We start from the raw sequence: 24,542 nt of genomic DNA on the forward strand, positions 1-24,542 counted from the left end.
TTTTGAGGAAAAATTGGAGGTTTGGATGTTTGTGATTACTCTAATCATTCAAATATGACAATGGAACTGTAGTAGTGCATTGTCGTTGTTAGGACTTAGGAGAGATCCATAGGAAGATGGCCTCCACAACCCCTTCCTCCTCTCCTCTGTGAATTCACTAACTTCCTCTGTAACCTCACGGTCCTCACCACCACCACTTTTTTTCCTTGCTCCGTCGAATTCTTCAACTACGCCTACTCAGACTACTGACACCCCAGCACCTTCATCCCCTTCAACCCCTTCAACTCTAGCTCCTCAGTCTCCTCCACCGGCAGTCCCTGCTGCTCCTCCATCCCCGCCAGCTTCACCCCCACCGATACTAACACAACCTCCAACCTCACCGCCACCTTCTCCGCCAACTTCAACCCCACCATCAACTTCACCACCGCCATCGCCACCAGCATGACCCCCACCATCTGCCCCTCCGCCAGCATCACCCCCTCCAGTTTTATCTTCGCTGCCACCACCACCACCACTAGGAGGTTCTCCTCTGCAAGCATCCCTTACACCTCCGGTGGCATCCCCACCTCCCCCTCGAGCCATTCCAGCAACTGCATCTTTACCTCCTCCACCAAATGATCCAACACCGTTTTCCTCCAATCCAGATCTGGGAAATTTTTACGATCTCTTTGGAATTATTTTTAATTATTTTTAGTTTTTAAATTTAAAATTTAAAATTAAATTAATAAAAAAAATTAATATTTTAATGAGATGAAACGGTACGTTTTGAATTTGACTAACGGCTATTAAAAATTTTTAACGGCAAGAATTTTATTGTCATTTCCATTAACCTAGGGAGTAAATTTTTTTTAAAAAAAAAACTTACGGATTTTAAAATTTTGGAAGGTTGACTCAGGGATTTATTATAAATTTTTCCAATATTTTAGTAGTTATTATTCTAATTAAACAAGGACTAATATTCCTCTACAAAAATTAAGTAATTGCTATTCCTTTAGAAATACGATAGCTCTAAAACTCAATTCCAAAACAACCATTTTCTTGAAAAAAAAAAACAAAAATTTGTTTGCTCTGCCTTAAATGGATGCATTAATTTGCTCTATTACTGTTTATCTCGTACGAACAAACTTGCATTAAAATGCATTCATGTCAGCGTCTTTTCTCAGCTAACTTCGTACGAGAATGTTGACATACTTATATGTATTAGAATTAAAAAAAACTGTTGATCTCGTACGAACAAACTTGCATTAAAATGCATTCATGTCAGCGTCTTTTCTCAGCTAACTTCGTACGAGAATGTTGACATACTTATATGTATTAGAATTTAAAAAAAAAAAAAAAAAAATGATACTGAATTAGAAGAAAAAAAAAAGATTAATAATCAATTCGGTCACTAATTTCAACAATTATATTATTAAGTTTCATCACAGTTTGAAATAAGTCTAGTTGTCACCTTGCCGTTGGACTAATTAACAACATGATGTCACTTCATACAACCAGATTGATTATATTCCTATCTTATATGCCATGGCACCCGCATACTATACATTCAAAGCGCCGAATATACATTAAATAAAAGTGATGGGAGTGGATTGTGGAGCGTTTCCCTCACTCTAAAAATGAGGATTTTCCACACTCTAAAGGTAGGAATAGGATTCCCTCCTCCGGATTATTATTGGAGAAGTATTGTCTTATCAAAAGGTGAAAAAATAAAAGTACTTCAAAAATATAATTAATTGGAGATAATCCTAATTCCTAAAGGTCAGGGTTGGTAATTATTATAGCTGGATCCTAACAGAGTAACAGATCTCTTGGCAACCTAGAAACAAAAACAAGCAACATAAATAGCTGATCACCATGGATTTGGTAAATTATTAGAGAAATAGTGGGAGTAGAAAGGAGGATGTTCACTCACAAGTTTGAAGTGCAACAACTCTTTGTTATTAGGATGAAATCTCTCTCTCTCTCTCTCTCTCTTTCTCTCACTCTTTTGACATTATTATATGTGTATTTTTGAATAAATTTAAGGATATTTTAAAAAGAAAAATGCAAAAGTGTTTAGTTTGAACTATATGGCTTGATTGAAGACTCGACTAGTTAAGTTTGCCGAGTTCGAGCCAAGCTCAAATTTGGCTAGACTTTTAACAAGCCTAATTCGGACAAGATATAATAAATTTATGTTTTGTCACATCATCCATAAGCTCTATAACCAATTGGCCCAATTCCATAAAAAAGACTTAACAAGTCTCCAAAACACACTTCAAACCTTACAAACCATTACTTTTTCCATATCAAACCACCTCACCTACTCATGAGTCATGATCTCTTATCAATTACTTGTAATTAATGTTTCCACCTACTACAATGTCTTATGCAATTCCCTAATTCTCCGTTCTCTAAATTAGGACCCTCTTCAGTTCATTTGAACTGGATAATATCCAGTTAATTATATTGGAATGATATTTTTATCTTTTTCACTTTTTGATGGGACAAAAATACTCCTCCAATATAACTAACTAGATATTATCCAATTCAAATGAATTGGAGAGGATCCTATTTGGCTTCCATACTGAATGAATCCTAAAATTCTACAACTGATTTTTATTTGCAAGTCTTTCACCTGCAAAATAGAATCTTCTCCATTTCACTTAACAGTGTCCATGATGTTAATGTTGGCACATTTTTTAAAATATTAAATAATGTAAGATTATGTACACAATTAAATGCAGTAATTTTAAATCATGATTATATTTTAACGGGATAAATGCAAAATTAGTCACTATGGTTAGCCTAAATTACAAATCACTCCATCAGTATAACAAATAATTTATAGATGCCTATAGTTGGACTAAATTACAAATCACTCACTGTGATATACAAAATAATTTATAGATCCTCAAGGCATGCAAAAATAACAGTTTACTCAATGAAATCAATTTTCGTTAAGTAACTTAACAAAATTTGTCACTTTACCACGTCATACCCAATAAAAACACGACATGTGTTATTATTAATTTCTGACTTTCAAAAATGATAATTATGATTTTTCACATAATTTTACGACGCCATCTAATATTACACGTCAATCATCAGTCCATGTCATATCCCCAAAATTTTACCCCATGCATAACCCTCCCTCATCTGTATCTTCGTTAGCCGCTTCACAAAATATGATCATCAAATTCTTACAAAATACTCACAAATTGTGAAGAGGAAAATGAGTAAAATTAGAAACCATTACAAACCACTACTTTCTCCCTATGAAGTCACCTCACCTGTTGGAAGTGCAAATAAAAATGCAAACTCAAAGAAAGCATGGAAGAAGATTGTACACGTTTCCTTCTAATTAATTATAGCATTTCGGCGCAGCATTCTTTTACTTTAATTAGCTTAGTAAATTATGCATCCCTTAAAAGTCAAAAAAATATTTGTTAGGCAACAACCTTATTAGACTTTATGATTTTTAGTTTTACTTCTTGAGTGCTAGCCACCTTTGTGGACTTTGTAACCATAGTATTAAGTGCTATAATTGTTAGAACAATTTTTATTAACTTTTAGTAAGCAAGTTAAGGGCATCTATTTTAGGCTTTAATATGTAGCAACTTAATGAGTTGCTTTTTTTGACTTTTGTAAGTTACCTTAATTTTTTTTTTCTTGTAATTTGGGGGGAAGGGGGGACCAAGGCCACTACCGGTCCCCCTCCTAACTCCGTCTCTGTCTAAAATTATTGTTTTCCGTAATTTCAAGTAACTACAATGATATATTATATTCAATTAAAATATGAACCACAAGATCTCTCTTTACCAAAAGAGCTGGAGTTTCGTGGCCTCCATCATTTTAGTCAATCACAAACTTTTGAAAAGAACAGTGAACGTTGCACTCTTGTCTTCGAGCACTCACATCCGGCTCAACAAATATTTAGTTAAAATTTAGCTAAAAAACACATTTTTCTATTTTAACAATCAACTTTTTCAAATCACCTATATCCGGCTCAACATTTTAGTTATTTACTTTTACTTTCCTATTTAAAATATTATATTATATTATATATATATATATATATATATATATATATATATATATATCAAATCTAGATCCACAAGCTGTGATCAAGAATCCAGGTGAATCTACTTTGTTAATTCAAAGTTCTACTCAGAATGCTAATATCAAAACTCCAAAGATGATTCGATCGAATGAGATTGACCTCCCCAACGAGTGGTTTTTGGAAGGTGTTGCAAAACCTTCTCGAGTAGTGAATGATGCCTCTAATCTTGATTACATCCAACAATACATGGATGGATCTGTTAAAATCAATTTTTTTGATTTAGGACTTTCTAACAGAATCGAAAGACCTCTGTTGGTTAACGAACGAAGGAATTCTTTTGCGGGTTCTACAACCTCAGAAGGATTCCGACGTCGTGATAAGGATGTGGATGAGTCTCTTAACGCTCCTCTGCCTCTTTATCCTGTTGTTAACCCTGATTTGAAACTCAAAGGAATTTCTACCGATTCCCAAGTTTCTTCTGTTTTTTACTCTACTAGAAATCATCCTCCGACGGATGACGAAGGTGGATCTCTTTCTCCTTCTACTTCTAATTTTAATGCTCCTCTTCCCATTACTCATCATCATTAGTGTAATGTTATCACTGCTACTGCTCCCATCAAAGATTTATTTTCTATCATTGATTGGCCTGCTTTGAACAAAGATTTTAAATCTTCTGAAAATCGTGCTTTACGGCATGCTTACCGTGCCAAATATTCAGAAAAGGAACAAAATCTCATTAAGGTCAAATGGGCCGAGATGATGATTAAGTCCCAAAAACATATCTTGTTTTTTGATTATCTTCAAAAACATTTCCCTATCGATAATGTTTTGAATGTTGTCAAAAAGAATTTTACCAAAGAAGATAAATCTGTTGTCAAATCTTCTCATTCTCCTCTTGAAAATACTCTTCTTGATGTCAACAAAATTGTTGTTAAATGTTCCCCTTTCAAAACCCATGATAAGGACCCTATTAATAACGATAGGAAAATTATCGAACAAAACAATTTTTGTGCCCACTCTCTTCATATTTTAGGACAACAATTGGACCGTATCGAAGAGAAAATTCCCTCTCTCTCTTCTGATCCAAAAGTTTCCTCTTCTAATTCAGAAACTTCTTCTCAGGATTCTACTGATTCTGATATTAGAATCCTTGAACAAAACTTTGGTAAGATTGAAATGGAGCCAAAACTCCAAAGGATCTTTGACGGATCCAGATCATTCAGTCCTACAAAGAATTTTCATCCTAAGTCAGCCTTTCCTGATAATTTTGGCCATGATAGTATTAGCACTTGTTCTGTTCTGACTAAATCTGACGAACAAGATAATACTATAATCTCTCCTAAAAATACTTTGGGAAAAGTTTTAAAACAAAAATCCAAAGTAGTTATAGTCTCAGACTTGCAACATGAGATTAATAACATTAGGAAAGATATGGTTGAGATAAAAAGGAATAAACAAATACATGTTTCTGATAATGTCAATTTTGTCAATTTGATCAGCAAAGTGATTCCTCCCAAATGGCATTCTAAAGTGCATATCATTGTTTCCCCTGATTTTACCCTTGATGTTATTGCTTTGATTGATTCTGGTGCTGATTTAAATTGTATCCAAGAAGCAATTTACCAGAGACCTTCATCTTTTGAAGCTCCTTTGCTCTCTAGCCATTCCCCTGTTCTTATATCCTCTCCTTCTCTGTCACTTACTTCAATAAGCACTATCACTTACTTTTGTAAGCCTTATCTAAATCTGTAACGATTTCAGTTTATATCAAACTTTGTTTATCAAACTCCTTATCTATCTTTACTGTCTTTAATTTCAGTTCTTTATTTTGATTATATAACTGTCATTACCGCCTCATGGCTAGTTTTACTGCTTTGTTTTAAATTATCTTATGCATTGTACATCACTCTCCCCTACTCCCTGCATCTATATGCATATCGCGCTTCCTCAACTCCGTTTTGGTATCAGAGCCATAAGAGTTCTGATCTCTTTGCTACTTGATGTACACCCTGCTCTCTCTTGAACCCCCTGAGTATAGTCTTGTTCTTCTCCTTTTCATTTACTCCCTGTTAACCTTTCTCTGTGTTGAGATTCTAGTTGTGGAATGGTAGTCCACCACCCCGTCAGTTGTGGTTGTAAGGAACGGTAGTGCACCACCCCGTCTAGTCAGTTTGCGAGGTATCTATAAGTCCCGCTTTAAGCCTGGGTTGGTGTCTAGGGCGTGAAGAAGGAACTGAGTGTTGGCCAAGGGTGTGTGTGAATAGTTCTGGTTTCAACTATTTCGCGTCCAAGGGTATGTGTGGATAGTTTTACGTCTAGGAAGGACATACTTAGGAAGTTTGTCTTGTGAGTGAGTACCTAGGATGAGTTCCTTGGCTGCTCAATTCTCAAAACCTCCCCAAACTCACCCTCAAGTTTCCCAGTCAAATACTTCTACTTTTTGTCAGTTCTCTAAGCCTGGTGCTATGGCTCCTCCGAAGGAACATAGTCCTCCTGTCAATATCTCCTTCCCTTGGATTACTCTCCCCTTTTCTCAATATCTATTCTCTTCTGAAGATCTTTCCCAAACCCCAGAGCAACTAGCTCATTCTTACTTTCCTTGTCATTTTCATTGGATCCCTGAACATCCTTTGAAAGATTTGTCATTTTTTACTGATATTTTGATCCAAACAAAATCTGTCCGTTTCCGACCTATACCCAAACATAACAATCCCCAAATGATTGTTGGTACCATTGCATATTTTGTCAATTTCATCTCTGTCGATGATTGGGGCTCTCACATCCCTGTTCTTATTATGACTATGTGAATACCTGGTTCCATTTTATTCAAAACCCACTCCTCTTGATTTACAATTTGAGGAAAGGTTTCTCAAAATCACTCACTAGGCAAAGTCTTAGAGGAACTCATCCTAGGTACTCACTCACAAGGCAAACTTCCTAAGTATGTCCTTCTTAGACGCAAAACTATCCACACATACCTCCTCTAAGACTTTGCCCAGTGAGTGATTTTGAGTTTAGTTTGTGTGTCAAAATGTGGAGATCTAATTCTTCTGTTAGCTCTAATTCCAGTTTACCACTTGACGTGGTTAATTCTGAACAATTTTCTATCGAAAGTGATAATAATTTTATTTTTGATAAATGGAATATTCCCAAGCTTTCTAACAATGATGTTTATACTACTTCTTGGTCTAAATCTGTCTTTAGATCTGAATATTCTGTCAAAAACTGTTGAACAAACATTTGCCACAATGGGTAATAATCAAACTATTACCTTGTTCAATAAAAAATTTGTCAATGATGCTCTTGCTAGAAGTTACAAATTCTTGCATATTGGTTCTGTTCAAGTTGCTGTCAAGCCTTTGACTCGACTTGGTATTAATGCTTCTGTTTTGTTATGTTTGCGTGACGCAAGATTTGTTGATTTCAAAACCAGTATTCTTGGCATGATTCAGTCTTCTCTGTTTAATGGCCTTGTCCATTTTGATGTTTTCCCTAATATTTCTCTTGCCTTGAATGATGTTCATATTTTGAAAGCTTTGACGCTTAATATTTTGGCATCTGGTTATAATATGGAAGAAGGTAGCAGACCCCTTGCTATTATCTACCGTATTTATTACAAATTGATGAAAACAAATTTAGATCCACAAGCTGTGATCAAGAATCCAGGTGAATCTACTTTGTTAATTCAAAGTTCTACTCAGAATGCTAATATCAAAACTCCAAAGATGATTCGATGGAATGAAATTGACCTCCCCATCGAATGGTTTTTGGAAGGTGTTGCAAAACCTTCTCGAGTAGTGAATAATGCCTCTAATCTTGATTACATCCAACAATACATGGATGGATCTGTTAAAATCAATTTTTCTGATTTAGGACTTTCTAACAGAATCGAAAGACCTCTGTTTGAAAGACCTCTGTTTGAAAGACCTCTGTTGGTTAACGAACGAAGGAATTCTTTTGCGGGTTCTACAACCTTAGAAGGACTCCGACGTCGTGATAAGGATGTGGATGAGTCTCTTAACGCTCCTCCTCCTCTTTATCCTGCTGTTAACCCTGATTTGAAACTCAAAAGAATTTCTACCGATTCTCAAGTTTCTTCTGCTTTTTACTCTACTAGAAATCATCCTCCGACGGATGACGAAGGTGGATCTCTTTCTCCTTCTGCTTCTGATTTTAATGCTCCTCTTCCCACTGCTCATCATCATCAGCGTAATGTTATCACTGCTACTGCTCCCATCAAAGATTTCTTTCTATATATATATACATATACTTTCCTATCCTAATTCTCAATGACAGAACCAAGAAAGAAAATATTATAAGTGATGAAAGAAAATAAGTGAAAATTTTAAACATACTACCTCATCTTTTGTTTTTTTTCCTAAACCCTCGTAGCATGTCAAATGGTTTTTGTAGTAAAAGTTTTGGTTTGACAATTCAGGTATGAGAAGTATCATAGCTATTATGGTGGTGACGAGGAAGAGAGAAAAGCTAACTACACTGACATGGTGAGTGCTGTTCTGTCATTAACAATCTTTTTATCAGTGTGTTACTGTCTTTGGAATTTACTATAATAATCTGTTTGGTATTTGGTTTCTAAATCATGGTGAGTAGAATGAGAAAGCCTCGATCTATTGTAAATTTATATATATATTTGTTTATGAGGTTTTTTCTGTGTTAGCAAGGTTGGTAGTTCTTGTGCTTGATCTTTTTTTTGTCCATCTCATTCATTGATTAACGTAGTTTTTAGTGGTGAATCACGTAGTGTGTCCTTTTGTGATGGACTGATCTTTGTTTATTCTGCGTTTCTTCTTATTTTTCGCATCTAACCCATTTGTGGGAGAGAGTAATTAAATATCCAACAAAAGTGAGGAACCAGCTGTAGAATTTCTATTTGGATGCCGGATCTACTCTGCTACCTGTCTGAAGAATAAAATTGAACCATCTCTTGTGGATTTCAGGTTAATAAATACTATGATCTTGTTACTAGCTTTTATGAGTATGGCTGGGGGGAGTCTTTCCATTTTGCACCCAGGTAGCCTTTGAAGAAATGCAGTACAATTCCTTTTGGCCTACATTTGCAGATTATAACTAATCATGTGCATAATTTTTGTTCCTAAAGATGGAAAGGGGAGTCTCTTCGAGAGAGCCTCAAGCGAAATCAGCACTTCATTGCTCTACAACTATGCCTGAAGCCAGAACAGAAGGTTTGTTCCTTTTGTGGAACATGGGGAAGCTGACAATTTAGAGATTTACCATTCGAATAATTGAGATTTTAGTTTGACATATATAATATTAATAGGTGTTGGATGTTGGATGTGGAATTGGTGGACCACTTAGAGAAATTTCCAGATTCAGGTTAATCTCTCCCCCAACCCACCCCTCCCATCGACTTTCTCTCCTTTTAGTTTCTACCATTGATTAAACAAGAAACATGGTAAGATTTGTTTCATTGAAATTTATGTCCTCTCACTTATGATTACAAATGTATGAGTCTGGAGGGCGAAGTTTCGAAAAAAATCAGAAGTTTCGAAAGAATCGGAAGTTTCACATGAACATTCACATTAGATTGCTTTGTGCATGGTTTGTGGTTTGTGGTTCTGGGTGAATATTGAAAGTATTATTGAATTGCTAAAGTAATAATGAGATTTTTGAGAAAGAGAAAACACAAGTGCTAGCCTAGCTAGGATTGTATATTTATTGAACTTTCTCTTGAGGAAGGACTCTTTAGCTATGTATATATGCAATGGTGATTTGTTACAGCTCAGCATCAGTAACGGGGTTGAACAACAATGAATATCAGATAGCAAGGGGAAAGGTACGTACGTATATATATAGCATGGTCTCTCACTCACTGATATAAAAACCAAACGCATCTAGAATTTATAATAGACTGAAGTGCTAAAAATATCAAAATGGCAATGACACGTGCAAGCTGCTGTTGCTCCACAGGAACTAAACCGCATTGCTGGAGTGGACAAAACCTGCGATTTTGTGAAGGTTGGTTCATGTTTATGGTGTGAAAGTAGTAATGAGATTTGGAAACAAACCTTTTATGATATAACAAAAAGGGTTTTTTGTGATAGACGCCTCAGTAGTAATGAGATTAATATGAAGTCTTGATGATGCAGGCTGACTTCATGAAAATGCCATTTCCTGACAATACTTATGATGCAGTATATGCAATTGCTTCTACTTGTCATGCACCCGATGCAGTATGTATTCCAAATTCTAATCAGCTAGGATAGCAAATCATGTTCCACTTTTTCTTTTCTTTTTCTTTCCTCTTTTGGTTCATATTGGTTTAACCTTTGCTTGTGATCTGGATAGTATGGATGCTACAAAGAAATATATAGAGTACTAAAGCCTGGCCATTGTTTTGCTGCATATGAGTGGTGCATGACTGATTCTTTCGATCCCAATAACCGAGAACATCAAAAAATAAAGGTAAGATATGCTTGAATTAAGCATGATTATTTTATCGTTTCAATGTAACAAAGTTTCATTGGTGCAGGCAGAAATCGAGATTGGTGATGGCCTTCCTGACATCAGGTTGACAGGAAAATGCCTTGAAGCTCTCAAACAAGCAGGTTTTGAGGTGACTGCAAGTTGTTGTTCTGTTTTTTACGAATCTCGGTTTGTTATTGGCACAAGTTTCAACTTATTTATTTATTCTGCACAAAGGTGATATGGGAGAAAGATCTTGCTGTGGACTCACCTCTCCCTTGGTACTTGCCTTTTGATAAAAGTCACTTCTCACTGAGTAGTTTCCGTCTAACTGCTGCTGGGCGTTTCATTACAAGAAACATGGTAAGATTTGTTTCATTGAAATTCTTCAAGATTTGAAAGAATTATTCATACTTGTTCAACTCTGGAAAGGCAGTTGATTTAGAGCTGAGTTCTCATTTTGGTAGGTCAAGGCCATGGAATTTGTGGGAATTGCCCCAAAGGGAAGCCAACGTGTTCAAATCTTTCTAGAGCAGGCTGCAGAAGGGCTAGTTGAAGGTGGAAAGTGAGTGCTCCCTCTGCAATACTTATTCTCTAATTCCACCCACTCTTACAATGATAAGTGAAAGAAATGGGTAAATAAAAAAGAGAGCCTTTGAAATTCTTTCCTTGTAGGAGTTGAATCACAGTTTTTTTCTTTCTCACATAATTATATTACTGTCTTTCAGGAAAGAGATTTTCACACCAATATATTTCTTCTTGGCCCGGAAGCCGCTTTCAGACAATCAGTGAACATCTCAATGTAGACTAATTAACCTGGGATTCTGACAGGTTGAAATGTATGTTAGGATTGGGTTTTTACCATGCTGGTTGACTTTGTGATCTTGGTTTCCAATTGAAAGTTGTTTGTCTGTGTTTAGTTTCCTCTGGGTTCATTTGTACACCTCCTTTGGCTTGAGCACTAGCTGTTGTACCCTTCTGCTACATTGGGACTTTGGCTCTTTTTATTTATCTAATAAATAAATTTTTTTCTCTGCCTTGACTGGGATTTTTTTTTTTTTTTTTTTTTTTTTGGGAATTGCAAGGGGAGAAAGGGAAGGGTGCCTTGTTGGGATTTGTATGCATGTTTCTTTTTTAGCTTCTTTTTTCTTTTTAATTAAACGTATATGTTGTATATTACTAAATTATTATTTTGGCCTACTCCGAGGACCTCTGAATTATTTTTTATACCACAAAGAGGGATTTGTAACTTTTTTTTTTTTTTTTTGAATTAGTTATCACTTCATTAATATAATAATCAAATGGGGCAAAATGCTCCATACAATACCAAATATATAATTTGGAATCTTCACAATCCAAACACTATTTATGACACACACAATAGCCACTCGGGTTATAACAAGACAATAGCTATGAAATGTTAACATCCCAATCCGTTTTCAGATCTACAGCAAATTCCAGCAAATTACGTCTATCTTTGCTGCCAAGTTATTGATTTCCTGACTTTTTGATCTCTGTTCTAGTGTTTTACCAAACACAATCTCATTCGCTACCTCTACCATAGTGACAATTCTTCTGTATGCATGATAACTCTTCCACCATTGATCTATGGTTTGCTCTCAGAAATGAATTAGAAGAAAACAAAATACCGACTGAAAACCAATTCCGTTATTCTAAAGAATTCGTGAAAAGGACTAAAACTTCACATCATAGATCACTCCTGAAAGCAAATATAAAGAGAAGACAATCTTATTTAAAAACAACGAAAGTACAATAACCAAAAAACAACAAAAACCCAACACTATCACACAATCCACCAAATCCAAGAGAGGTAGCAGTCAATCTACTGGTCTGTTGTTAGAATGCACCTCGAGGACCATTGACGCACACGTCCCGGTCAATTTACGGTGGAGCTGGGAAAAGGAGGGGGAAGGAGGACTCCCTCTCCCACTCTGAGCTCTGTCTAATAACTAGAGAGCGATTTGTAACTTAAGCCAACCATATGGATTGATTTTGCATTTATCCTTATAATTTAATATGTCAACTTGAGCACTTTCTTCTATTTGTAAAATTTATTTTAAAACTTTTCGTTCTTAAATAAATCTAAACCATCAAAATCATAATAGATAATTAGATATCATGTACTTTTAGAAAACCTTCAAGATTAAGACTTTTTTTTTTTTTGGTTGCAAACTATCATTGTCTAGTGATTTTAATTTCTTGAAATTTAAATTGAAATTTAAATTTTTTTTGGTATATCTTAATTTGTTCAAACTTACTCTGAGTCGAAGAAATACGTTGATATTATATATAAGAAGTAACAATTCTAAAAGGTTCTTCGGCAGATTATGTTCTTAATTGCAAAAATATTTCTTGAAATCAAACAAAAAATAGGGTTAAATGTTTTTTGGTACGTGAATTTTAACACCATTATTATTATTATTTTTTTATCTAGATTTCACTTGTTTTGGATTTTTAAAATGGTATACCAAAACGCACATCAACAACATAAAAACACGTTTTGCTGTTTTCAAAACAAGCAAACAAACAGGCTTTAGCATTTCTCAATTCTCAATGCTTGTGTTGTGTCCACTTTGACCGGCCCCATTCCGCTGACATGGCAAAACTTAACTGGTTCACTCAAAATTTCCATCACAGCCCACCAGAGTTGAACAAGATCAATAGCAAAACGCGCCAACTAGTCTTTACCAGAACCCGACCCGACTGGATCAGAGATCGGCGGACGATCTATCTCTACTTTCCGGTACGTTTCTCAATATCTCTCTGCTCATCTCTGTTTGGTTGAAGAGAAAAAGAAAGTCATAAAATTCGGAATACTTGAAATTTTCCATTTTGTGTGCGAAGAAACTCTAAGATTCTTTATTCGCTCATTTTGTGATCTGTTTACAATATTGAGGTTGATAATATTGTTTTCTTTCACTGTATTTAGTTGAAGAGAGAGTGTAGTTTCTAATGCATAGAAAGAATAATGTTTCTTTTTTGGATGAATTGAAAGAAAGAATTATGCTGGGCATAGATGTTGATTTGTTGGGTTACTGAGAAAATTGAGGAGAGGAATAGACGATTACGCTTTGGAACTGATTTTTTTTTTTTTTTTTGAGAACTTTGCGGTTTGTGATTGTGTTTCGATTCTTTAGGTTAATATTTTGGTGTTATTATGATGGATTTTATTTTTTCGTGAAATATGTTATGTTATTTTGTGATGATTATTATTCTTTCACTGTAATTACTTGAAGAATGAGTATAGTTATTAATGAAGGAATAATTATTTTGAATGTAGATGCTGATAATCTGTTTGGTTGCTTAGAAAATTGAGGAGAGGAAAAGACTTTCATTTTGGATCATATGTTTTATGCTTTTTTTGTTCCTGAAAATTTTGAGTTTGGTGGCTAAATTTGTACGCTTTAGGTTAATAACTTTGTATTTTTATGATAGACTTGATTTTGCGTGAAATTTGTTGGTTATTTTGTAATGATTATAGTTTCTTTTACTGTAATCACTTGAAGAATGAGTGTAATTTATTATTTAGGGAGAATTCTTTTGAATCTAGATGTTCATAATCTGTTTGGTTGCTGAGAATAATATATTGAGGAGAGGGAAAGAAGATTACATTTTGTATTGCATATGTTTAATTATGCTTTGGATTTTGAAAACTTCGAGAATTTGCCTTAGCTTAGTGCTAATATTAGGTTCAAGTAATTGGATAGTTTTGTTTCCTCTTGTCCAAAGAAAAATTCATACATAAAATTTTGGGAAGGCTTGAACTTTTAATGGATTTTGATAACTTGGGGTCGATTTTTTGCAGTAAGTCATTTAATTGAAATAGGGTGGGTTTTTGAAATGTGGGGTTCACATTATGTGTAGGGTGGTACTTGCTCAACTTGGAATGGATTTGAAAATCTGGAGTGGAAGTTAAGAATAGTGACTTAGCTGCTCAAACTTTGAATAGATGTCCAGAAGTTGGAGCTGAAGTTAAGCACTGTGAGTTATTTGCCTAAAATGGATGTTGGAAGTTGGAGAGAAGATTATGTGTTGTGATATAAGATGTAGAACTACTTAATAAATGGAGTGTCAGCAACCCAAGTAGGTTGTTATTTGTGATCAACTTAGTTTATGTTTCTTTTTGCTCCAGCTGTCAAAACTATAGTTAATAGGCATGTTGGACATCGCTAGATACGTGGTCATTCATTTGCTAATTTTTGTATGTGTTAATAAAAAATGCAGCTGGTGGCACAGAACAGTTGTTAATAATTTTATATTTGCACAGGACAGATTGCTTGAAGCAATTGGAAACTGCATTCTGCTTAAGATGGACAATGACGATGACTTCACGTTTTGTCAGCCAAGTTTGGTATTTACATTTCATTTGATGAAGTCATAGCTTTATTATCTTTTTGAGTTAGCACAAATTTATCAAGTATATTGAGATTTTTGTATCTGGGTGCTTTTCATACTCAACAATTTTATCTAAGTATATGGTTTATGGTTATAAATTTAGGTTAGCTTACTAGTCGACCAAGAAGGTCATGAGACAAAGAAGCTTGTGTCAGACATTGGTGGTATCAGGATAGAAGACGAATTCTCAAATGGCAGTGATAGTAGTCAGAATAGCGGTCTTCTGTGGAATGAAGAAGTGCCAAATAATACCACCCTTAAGAAGCAGGGCACAGTTGGTTCTTTGTCTTTCAATGTTATTGATATGTCCTCTCCAAAACAGTCGACGGAATTGTCAAGACCAGTAGCTTCAGGAGATGTTCAAGATTCAGTCAACAAAGTTCAGGAACAGACTGTTGCAAGGAAGCCAGCACCTCGAGCAAAGGTTCCTTTTGAGAAAGGATATAGCCAAATGGACTGGCTTAAGCTTACTCGAACTCATCCTGACCTTGCAGGTATTGGATGGGTATATATTTCTTGGTGAACCTGCTTCAGACTTTAACACTGTATTCCTTTCCTTGGTTCTTTTTGCAATTTTTCTCTTGAGTTTCCCTTGAATGTGCTTTGATTCTACTTATTATGGTTTACATATAATCTACTTCTCTCTTAACTTTTTGTTTTTTGAAGGGGGGGGGGGCCTGGTGTGGGTGGGAAAGCAATGGCCAAGATTATGCCTTAGTGTGTAGTTTTGAGGGGCTCAATAATGTATGACAGCCTTGAGAATTTCAAGCTTAGGGCTGTCCTGAAGGAGAGGCAGTGAGAACGATGGAAGAAAGCGTAGGTTTGATAAAGTAGGTTTGGAAGCTGAATCAAAGTTTTAAGGCCTGCTGTTATGATCTTTTGTGTTGATTACCCATCGAAAAAAAAGTGTAGAATAGAATGTGCATACACAGATTGAATAAGAAATGCAGAAAGAAGAAGAGAAAAAGGGATTAGGAACCCATGCTTGATACCTTGGCAGTTGGGACTTACGTCGTCTTGTCTAGTTTCTTACATCTTGGCAAAAAAAGCATTTCCTCTTAGAATATATCTCAACTAGATCTTTATGCCAACTGTCTTAGTTTAAGTTTTATTGGGGGACTTGGTTTTAACCCTTCATTTGAGCTTGAATTCCTTCTCTCTTTCTTGCCTTGAAAAAAAAATCAGACTTTTACTAGTGATAAAACATTTAATAGACATATTTTTGCACCTAAACAATTGCTTTTTTAAGATGTTCAAGTAGCTAGGTATTTTCTCTAGTATACTTCATGCATATCTAAGGCGCCTTACACTTTTAATGATATCTCAATTACTTATTAAAAAAAAATGCTTTTAACTTTTGATGCATCTCCATTTCCAGTTTTCATTTTACCAGCACACTTATATAAACATCATGTCCAAAACAAATCCCATCATTTTGGTTCATAATCTTTTGATTCTATTCCATAGTCATGTGGGGCTTGCTCTCCCTCTTCTTTGTGGTGTCTGCCAAATATGGCACTTATGGTATAAAACAAAAAAAACTCCGTTGCTTGCAGGTAGATGGTGTTGGGTTTGGCAAGGGTTGCTTTTGCATCTATTTTACCCATATTGTGAACTTTCTACATAAACTAGTGGGGACACTTACAGATGATTATAATGTTTAGTAATTAAATTGGTCCTCAGTTATAATGCATGAGCTCATAAGGGGAGTTCAATTTGTTGTAATTTCTTATGCATGTTAATTCTAATGCTTACTCACTGTGAGCTTCTTGATTCCAGGACTAAAGGGACAGTCAAATAAGAGGCTTATTTCTATGAATGAGGTTAAACAACATCAGAAAGAAGGTTCCATGTGGACTGTTTTAAAGGGTCGTGTGTACAATATATCTCCATACATGAGATTTCATCCCGGAGGTATGGAAATGATCCTAATGTGCTCGAGTTTCATGTCTTCAGTGACCAAATTCTCGTTTATTCATTAAGCATGTTGTGTGTGGTGAGTTAGTTGCACATTGTCTGCATTCAAACTTGTATACTCTCTGTGCATGCACAAACACAAGTTCCATATCAACAGTGAGCAGATTCTCTATTTTTGAGGAACTTTAATTTTGTTGAAGGTTGCATATATTCAGAGCCTATCAATGACCTAGGTTCATTAATATAGAAAGGCAAAGCAATGTTGTGCTGTAATTCTCAAACCAGTTGAACCTTTCTGATGCTCTCTAGGATCCCCAATCTCTAACTTGCATTATTTGATGATGCTATCTGTTCAGATAGGTAATGTTATCACTGTAACAGTGTTTAGTGACAGAATTGTATATTCCCCTGAAAGACTACTTGATGGTGTCTTTGTTATTGCCAATTTTATCCAAAGTCCATTCATGGCTAATGTGGTAAAATATGGTCGAGAGTCTATTGCTCCTCTTTGACGAAATTTCCTTTTTCAGGTGTTGATATGCTGATGAAGGCAGTGGGAAAAGACTGTACATCCTTATTTAGTATCCTTTTCTTGAATTTTCCTACTTTCAGTGGTTTCTTTAGGTCATGCCTGAATATTAGTGGTTTTCTTTGACCTCGGAAAAGTTTACTCCATTCTACCCTTTGGTTTTTAGCTTTCATGATTGGACCTTTCTAAAAGAACCTTCTTTTCCGTGTGTTTTACCTGTGAAGCTCAGTTAAAAGGGATAGTCACAAGACATAACCTAGGATGATGAGATGAGTTTATGCCGATTCATTTTGGCATTCTTTATATTTTAGATTTTTTTTTTTTTAATTTAAAATATTATTGGAAATATTGCTCTTGCAAATGGCCCAAAATCATTTACTCAAATGCTTTTAGGAGCATGATGCTTCTTCTTCTTCTTCTCTTTGCTCGTTTTTTCTTCTTCTAAGGAGGGGGGTTGGTTCTTAACTCAGAGTTTGCATCTTCTTTTCTTTTAGGAGAAACTTCACTAAGGACTCCCAAACTTCCACCCATTTTGAAATACCCCTCTTGAACTTCAAAATCTCTCAATTTAGTCCATAAACTTTCAATTGCTTTTAATTTGGACCCCTTCGTCAGATTTTAAACGTCACATGACGTTTATACCCCTGACTTTTGTATAAAATTTCAACTTCTAAAACGTTTTTTGATTTTTTTTTTAAAAACAAAAAAACAAAAATCAAGGATATTTTGGTTTTTTTTGAATTTTTAACAGCTAAAATTAACAGAAGGGTCCAAATTGAGAGCAATTGAAAGTTCAGGAGACTAAATTAAGAGATTTTGAAGTTCAAGGGGAGTATTTCAAAACGGGTGAAAGTTTGGGGATCCTTAGTAAAGTTTCCTCTTTCTTTTAAGCTATTGAGAATTGTTACGGTTGACAGAATTCCTTAATGCCTTTGTTTTAGATAAATACCATGCTTGGGTGAATGATGAATTTTTACTAGAGAAGTGCCTCGTGGGTACTTTAGATAATAGTAAGTGAAGTTCGATAATAATGGAGCAACTACGAAGTGACTCGAGGCCGCCTCTATATTCTTAGCAGCAGATTGGCACAGAAATGCCTTTTCAGTTAAGGTGTATGAGAACTATGTCACAGTAGAATGACACCCCCTTTTTATGGTAGGGGTAACTTTACCATACCATTTGGAAATAATTGTACTTCTGCCTGTATTTTTCTACAATGCATTTAATGGAATCCTGCATTATATCTCATTATACTGCTATAATAATGATTTAGAAATTGTCTAACATGCCCATGGAATTATTAGTTGCTTTTGGGATGGGGAATTGGATCAACTCCATTTCAAGTGGAATGGAATTGAAATGGAAAGGAGCCATTTCGCGAACATCATTTATTATTGTTAAATCTAACGGTGTAGATGATGTGATCTTTGTCCCTCGGAATGGTGTTGGAATGCACATTTTCACATTTAAATGCAATAGAGTGTATAATAATGGAATATGATATTCTCCATTTGAAATGGAGATGACTCATTTTATAATCAAGATTCTGTTTTCCAATTTAATGGTATACAAGACGCTACATCATTTAAACATATATATTAAATCTGTGTGAAAATTAATCTGAACAATGAGAGGATCCTAATCCTACAATAATTGCGGTAGTTGAGGTTTATTGGTGTGTTCCCCCATATCAAAATGGTTTTGAAACTCTGGAATCGGTTTGTCTTCCTTGTTGCTAGGCAGCATGAGTTACTTCCCCAGCTATGGCAGGAGTTAATGACAACTTTTTAATATTTGTTATGACTTTGTTAATTAAATAACATTCATTTGTCTTATAAAGGCACTTTTTTTTTTTTGACTAAATATGTGCCTTTATAGGAAATGCACTTTATCGATGATAAAAAAAAATTTCCCCAACCTAATATTAAACGGACATGTAATTTTCACGTACATTTTTAACAAAAATTGACATGACTCTGTGGTTTGCAAACACAATATTTTCCCACTACAGAACTTTCTAATATGAGGATTCGGATTTTCAGTAATTTATTGCCCAAATTGCTAAATAACTTGCCGAGAAATTGGACAGCAAAGTTGTTGGAAATCTCTATACCTAATTGGACACCACATGAAGCAGAACAATACTAACATAAAGCTGAAGACTCCAAACAGTTTAGATAACTTGTTTAAGTAGAACATGAGCCTAATCAACGGTCATATTAACAAAAAGTAGGATCTAATAACCGTTGCCAAATCTCTACCACAAGAAAACAAAAAAAAAAAATAGTAGATGATAGAAATAGCATCTAAGCTACAGGGACAACCCGAACTTGATCAAGGACAGGGCCACAAAGGGATCCAAAGTCATCGATTCTAGTATGGTAGAAAGAGCTGAAGAACGTGATTCTGGTCCTGATTGACAGTGCTTTGAACCTTAAGCTCACTGTCTTGAACCTCCCCTTGCCTTCTGATTTGAAGGGAACTTTCAAGGTGTCTTGAGCAGCAAATGCTTCAACCATCATAGACCCATGGCAACCGTTCTTAGCATCTCCAACAGAGAAGGTGAGATTGTAGAATTTGTTGGGAACTGTCCTGAGAATTTGGGCAATGGCACTTTCTCTCCCTGCAACAAGTTCAACCGCAGCTTGTCCGAATGGGACATTGAAGTGCTTCGAGTCTATGAATTTCACAGCTTTAAGGGATTCAATCATCCAGCCGGGAAGCGGGGACGTGCGATCTTCCTGTTGCGGAGGAAGGAGAACGCCATGGGAAGAGTTTACCAGATGATAGGGACCCTCCTCAAAGCCTGGATTCTTCACCAAGTTATCTGCAAGAAACCATTTAGAGGTATGATAAGAACCTAAGTTGTTCATTGATAGAAATCAATAAACACAAATCTCACTAATAATACAATTACAGTAAAACGTTCAGAGCAAAGTGTGGAATTCGGATCACAGTGATATTTCTTGTAACGACTCGGGGAAATGACTAGTCAAGTTGCATTAGAGATCCTTAGAATCACTTATAAACTCAATTTCGCCTAGTTAAAAACCAATGTGAGATTTAACATACAATACACTCATTTTACGTGGGCTACTCGTCTTCCTAATGTGAGACGGGAGTGCAACACAAGACAAATGAAAACAAATAAAACAGAGTAAGACTCAGACCAGGGACTGCAATTCCAGATCTCAGTATGTTCTTTTCTAGCCCATCAGTTTGAGACTCTGTAAGGTATTAACTTAGCTACATACCACAGAATGGCAGATAAAAAAGCAAACAGATAATAGGGTATAGGTCATATCATGGAGATAACTATCAATCTCAGTGCCTAAACAGCAAAAACATGCTCATAGAAATAGACAGACCAAATCAAATGGTAAGCACAGCTTGCAAACCATAGTGAACAGAGGAAACTAATATTTTGACAAAAGGCAGTATCCTATACCACAGATCTAGTACTAAACAATTCCAGAAGAATCCCAAATATGCAGAAAGGTTTGAACAGAGATCAAAAACTAAGGAAGGCCAGGTATATAGCTAGAACAGAACAAAGATATATAAGGCTAGTTATCCTCTTACATCTTGTGGGTCTTGGAGGGAAGAGTTCCTTGATAGCAACTGCGTCCAAGAGTGGTCCACAAGCAGGATCCTCCTGAACCCCAGGATTGTGGAATTTCACTGTAACAGTATCAGAAGTGGGGATGAATCCCCAAGCATAAGTGTCACCTCCATTACTGCTGTAGAGTGTCTGCAAAGGAAGGTCTCCTTTCTGAGGAAGCACTATGACGCTCAAAACCTCTTCTTGTGCACATGTTCTTGATGCCCCAAATGTTAGAGCATACAGAGAGCCTGGTTTGACTTTTATGGTCTGAGAGATTGAGGCCTCATTGCCAAGCCTTACAGCATGGACACCGTGAGCCACGGCGAAGAACATTCCCCCCGGCTGCGGCCCGCCGGAGATGTACTCCACCAAGCCATCAATTTCCCACTTGGGCAGTGCGTATTTTCCTACAAGAACTGTTTTCTTGAGGTCAGTCGGTTTTGGTTGTTCTTCAAAATTGCCATTGTCCAGATATCCTGTAGATTTGCAAAGCAACAGCCAATGAGTAAGTGTTGAAAGTAGAAAGATTGCAAATTTAAGCTTCTCTCTCTCTCTAGAATCCTAGGTGAGCATAAGGGAAAATGTTTCGACAAATCTATGCGTCTAGAGAGAGAGAGGAAAAAAAAAAGGGGAAATCTTTCAAACACTATTTGTGTGTGTGTGTGTGAGAGAGAGAGAGAGAGAGAGAGAGAGAGAGAGAGGAAGACCAAAAGGTGAACACCCAACAAACGGGATCAGATTCTAAAGCCACTCCAAAAGAGTGCACAGGAAAGAACATAGAGTCCAACTTCGTGAAACAGATCAGAATGCCATAAACTCCATAACTAAAAGCCAAATGGGGTTCGAGAGAGAGACAGAACAAGTACCAGGAAAGAAGACACCCAACAAAATAGATCAACTTTGTTGAACAAAACCACAAGTAAAATGCAAAACAGAGTTACAGGCACAAAAATCCAGCTCAACCGTACATATAAAGAAATGGGAGGGGTTAGATGTAAGCATTACCCTCCAAGAATGTAGCTGCAAAGGCAGGACCAGTGAACAGTAGCAAGCAGGCAGCGAGCAAGAGTGTGACTTTCAATGCCATTGGAACCAGGGAGAGAGAGAAGGAGAGAGCTGAAGTGGGTTTTGGCTGTGTGGGAGAGATGGAGAGATCTAGCACCGATACTTATACTGAAAATGAAAAGAAAAAAGTGGGTTGAGAAAATGATGAAGAAAGCGCTTAGCTGAAATCACGTTGAGAAGCCACGCCACTGCAGCTGTCTGCTGACTCTGCTCGTCTCAGATTATTAACAGCCACTTTTTCTCCATAATTAATGGCAGTGACATCTTGATAATTTGGCCCTTTCATTAGCTCGTTGATGCTGGAGGACAGGTGTTAAGATGGTCAGTCCAACCGTTTTGCAACAAGTATTTTGATTATAAAATATTGATTCAATAATTAAATTTGTTATATTTTCTTATATTCTAATTTAACTCTATTGGTTTAAAAGTTTAAAAATATACATTATTAAAATTATTAAATAAATAAATTTATTCTTTTCTATCATTTAAATTTTTAGAATAATTAATAATTTAACATAATATCAATACTGTAAAAATCATGAATTTGAATCTTGATTTTATTCCTGTTTACTTTTTATTTGAATTGAATATTTTACGTATAGAGTTTTACTTATTAAAAAAGATATATTAATTAAATAAATGATTTAATAGTGAATCTCATGCATTCTTCCTCACATGACCAAGAATATTAAAACCTCACTTAAATCAATATTTTTGTGACAACTTGAAGTGAAATACACGATATTGGTTAAGATTGTAAAACAAAATTTACAAAAAGAAATCATTTAGATGGTTCCAATAAATGTTATAATCAAGGAGTATTTCCTTTTTAAAAGGTTTGGAGGTCGTGGAAGATATGAAGGTTGGTGATTTTGCAGCAATTACATTAGCAGCATTAGGTGATGGTCTTGAACATGGCCTTAATGTGGGTGTGGGTAGAGAGCATAGTTGTGTCAGCCAATTACTTCAATAAGTAGGTCGGTGATGGTTGCTAGGGAGATATTCTTAAACTACCGGTTATCGTAAAAGTTTATGATTTTGAGATAACCAGTGATTTAACATAGTTTTAAAATTGAGGTTTTATATATGAGGAACAGTATAGCCTAAGAAGAGTTTGACTGCATCCTGTTATACTGCATTGTGGGCACAAAAATTTGCGCTTTCGTTTACTTTTCAAACTTCCCATGTGGAAGAGGTCAGGATGGAGGAGAGGGTATTCACAATAATAGTGGATATTCTCCGGTTAGTGATGGTGAAGAAAATGATAATACAAGCACTAACAATTTAAGAGCCACCTTTAGAGATGAAGTTGTTAAGCTAAAGTTGAGAGGCTAAAGAGGCTGCAAGGAGGACAACCAAAGCTTCTCTAGTGTTTGGATTACAAGAGAGGTTGATGGCAAAGATAGCTTTGATTACATGCCTCTCAGAGATCCGACAGACAGCACTTTGTGCCGAGAAATAAGGCCATAGGCTCTTGTCATTTATGTAATCATCATTTTTTATCCCTTTTTTCTTTAAAACTCTTAAACATGTTCATTAAGCGTTTAGAAAGGCGAAAAATGGTTAGTGATAAAAGCTATAGTGCCATTATCTAAAGCTAAAATATAATCACATAGCTGGTTTATCAATGTAGCTAGGTTTATCATTGTTACATTGAGATCGGTTTTTGGTCATTAATTGGATTATAGGAATTTTAGGGCTTATTTTCTCTGCACTCCTTAAAGCAATGGCTTGAAGAGACTTCTAAGATTCTTATCCAAATGTTGGATGCATGCTAGAATGATTATGTTCCTTACTACTTAATCTATAGAAAACCCACTTGAAAAGATAGGAGTGCTATTAAGAAAAGTACCAAACTTTGGTCCTTAACACCCTCACCCTAACTCTAAGGTATACCCACATAAAAAGACAACACAGGAGAATGGTCGGAAGTTGGCACTTTCCATTCGGACACTCATATGCACATGGGAGATAACATGCTTCCTTCAAGTAGGGACCTATTTGACGAAAGTTGCATTTGCCTTATTATTTTAAAGAAAAAATGTAATATCAGATCATGCATTTTATTTGATTTGTAATTAATTCTTTATGGTATCAAAACGAATTTAAAAATCACTGACATATGCCAAAAAAACAATTTAGTCATTACAATCAAATTTCATTTACTGACTTAATAGATTCGGATAACTTGAAACATTAGAACCAATAAAATTGTAATAGTTGTCTAATTTAAATCAGTGTCATACTGACGAAATTTGTTAAATTAGTTGACAAAATTTGACTGTAGAGACTAAATTATTTTTTTGGCATACTTCAAAGACCTTTAAGTTTATTTTAATACTACAGAAAGCTAATTGTTAATTAGGTAGACCATAAGGATTAATTTTACATTTTTCTCTTATTTAAAGTAACTAATCAAGTTATAAATGAAGATCTCTAGAATCAATTATAAATTTTAGTTTTACATAGTAACAGTAACAAACTAATATATGACTTCGCCAGCCATGCGGGTGGTTTGCCATTCC

The 24,542-nt window shown here is 35.5% G+C and overlaps 4 protein-coding genes across 7 annotated transcripts; 2 read left to right on the forward strand and 2 right to left on the reverse strand.

Annotated features, from left to right (window-relative positions):
- Positions 1-294: 294 nt before the first annotated feature.
- On the reverse strand, positions 295-582 carry LOC132173579 (glycine-rich cell wall structural protein 1.8-like). The gene has a single exon (XM_059585099.1). It carries the CDS (start codon positions 580-582, stop codon positions 295-297), a length of 288 nt encoding a protein of 95 aa, XP_059441082.1.
- A 6,708-nt stretch (positions 583-7,290) lies between these two features.
- Positions 7,291-11,469, forward strand: LOC132173586 (cycloartenol-C-24-methyltransferase-like). Its single transcript, XM_059585110.1, has 14 exons — positions 7,291-7,621; positions 7,916-8,054; positions 8,481-8,547; positions 9,001-9,074; positions 9,162-9,246; positions 9,342-9,397; positions 9,803-9,857; positions 9,992-10,039; positions 10,171-10,254; positions 10,370-10,486; positions 10,554-10,637; positions 10,724-10,849; positions 10,954-11,051; positions 11,215-11,469. Exons 1-14 carry the CDS (start codon positions 7,291-7,293, stop codon positions 11,276-11,278), a joined length of 1,428 nt encoding a protein of 475 aa, XP_059441093.1. The 3' UTR covers positions 11,279-11,469.
- A 1,662-nt stretch (positions 11,470-13,131) lies between these two features.
- LOC132170392 (cytochrome b5 domain-containing protein RLF) lies at positions 13,132-18,596 on the forward strand. 4 transcript variants are annotated; one of them, XM_059583224.1, is made up of 7 exons: positions 13,132-13,250; positions 14,372-14,488; positions 14,775-14,858; positions 15,006-15,396; positions 16,682-16,816; positions 17,350-17,400; positions 18,290-18,596. In XM_059583224.1, the coding sequence occupies exons 3-7, from the start codon at positions 14,817-14,819 to the stop codon at positions 18,364-18,366; spliced, it is 696 nt and encodes a 231-aa protein (XP_059439207.1). In that variant the 5' UTR covers positions 13,132-13,250; positions 14,372-14,488; positions 14,775-14,816; the 3' UTR covers positions 18,367-18,596. The 4 variants fall into 4 exon arrangements, with proteins under 4 accessions (XP_059439207.1, XP_059438488.1, XP_059437723.1 ...); XM_059582505.1 differs by having other exon boundaries at positions 14,780-14,858; XM_059581740.1 differs by lacking the exon at positions 14,372-14,488.
- An 883-nt stretch (positions 18,597-19,479) lies between these two features.
- LOC132167612 (protein DUF642 L-GALACTONO-1,4-LACTONE-RESPONSIVE GENE 2) lies at positions 19,480-22,271 on the reverse strand. Its single transcript, XM_059578622.1, has 3 exons — positions 21,958-22,271; positions 20,931-21,428; positions 19,480-20,175 (listed from the first exon to the last, which is right to left on the reverse strand). The coding sequence occupies exons 1-3, from the start codon at positions 22,037-22,039 to the stop codon at positions 19,655-19,657; spliced, it is 1,101 nt and encodes a 366-aa protein (XP_059434605.1). The 5' UTR covers positions 22,040-22,271; the 3' UTR covers positions 19,480-19,654.
- Positions 22,272-24,542: the final 2,271 nt, after the last annotated feature.

This window comes from Corylus avellana, chromosome ca1, assembly GCF_901000735.1.
Source record: "Corylus avellana chromosome ca1, CavTom2PMs-1.0".
In the NCBI taxonomy this organism is placed as follows: Eukaryota; Viridiplantae; Streptophyta; class Magnoliopsida; order Fagales; family Betulaceae; genus Corylus; species Corylus avellana.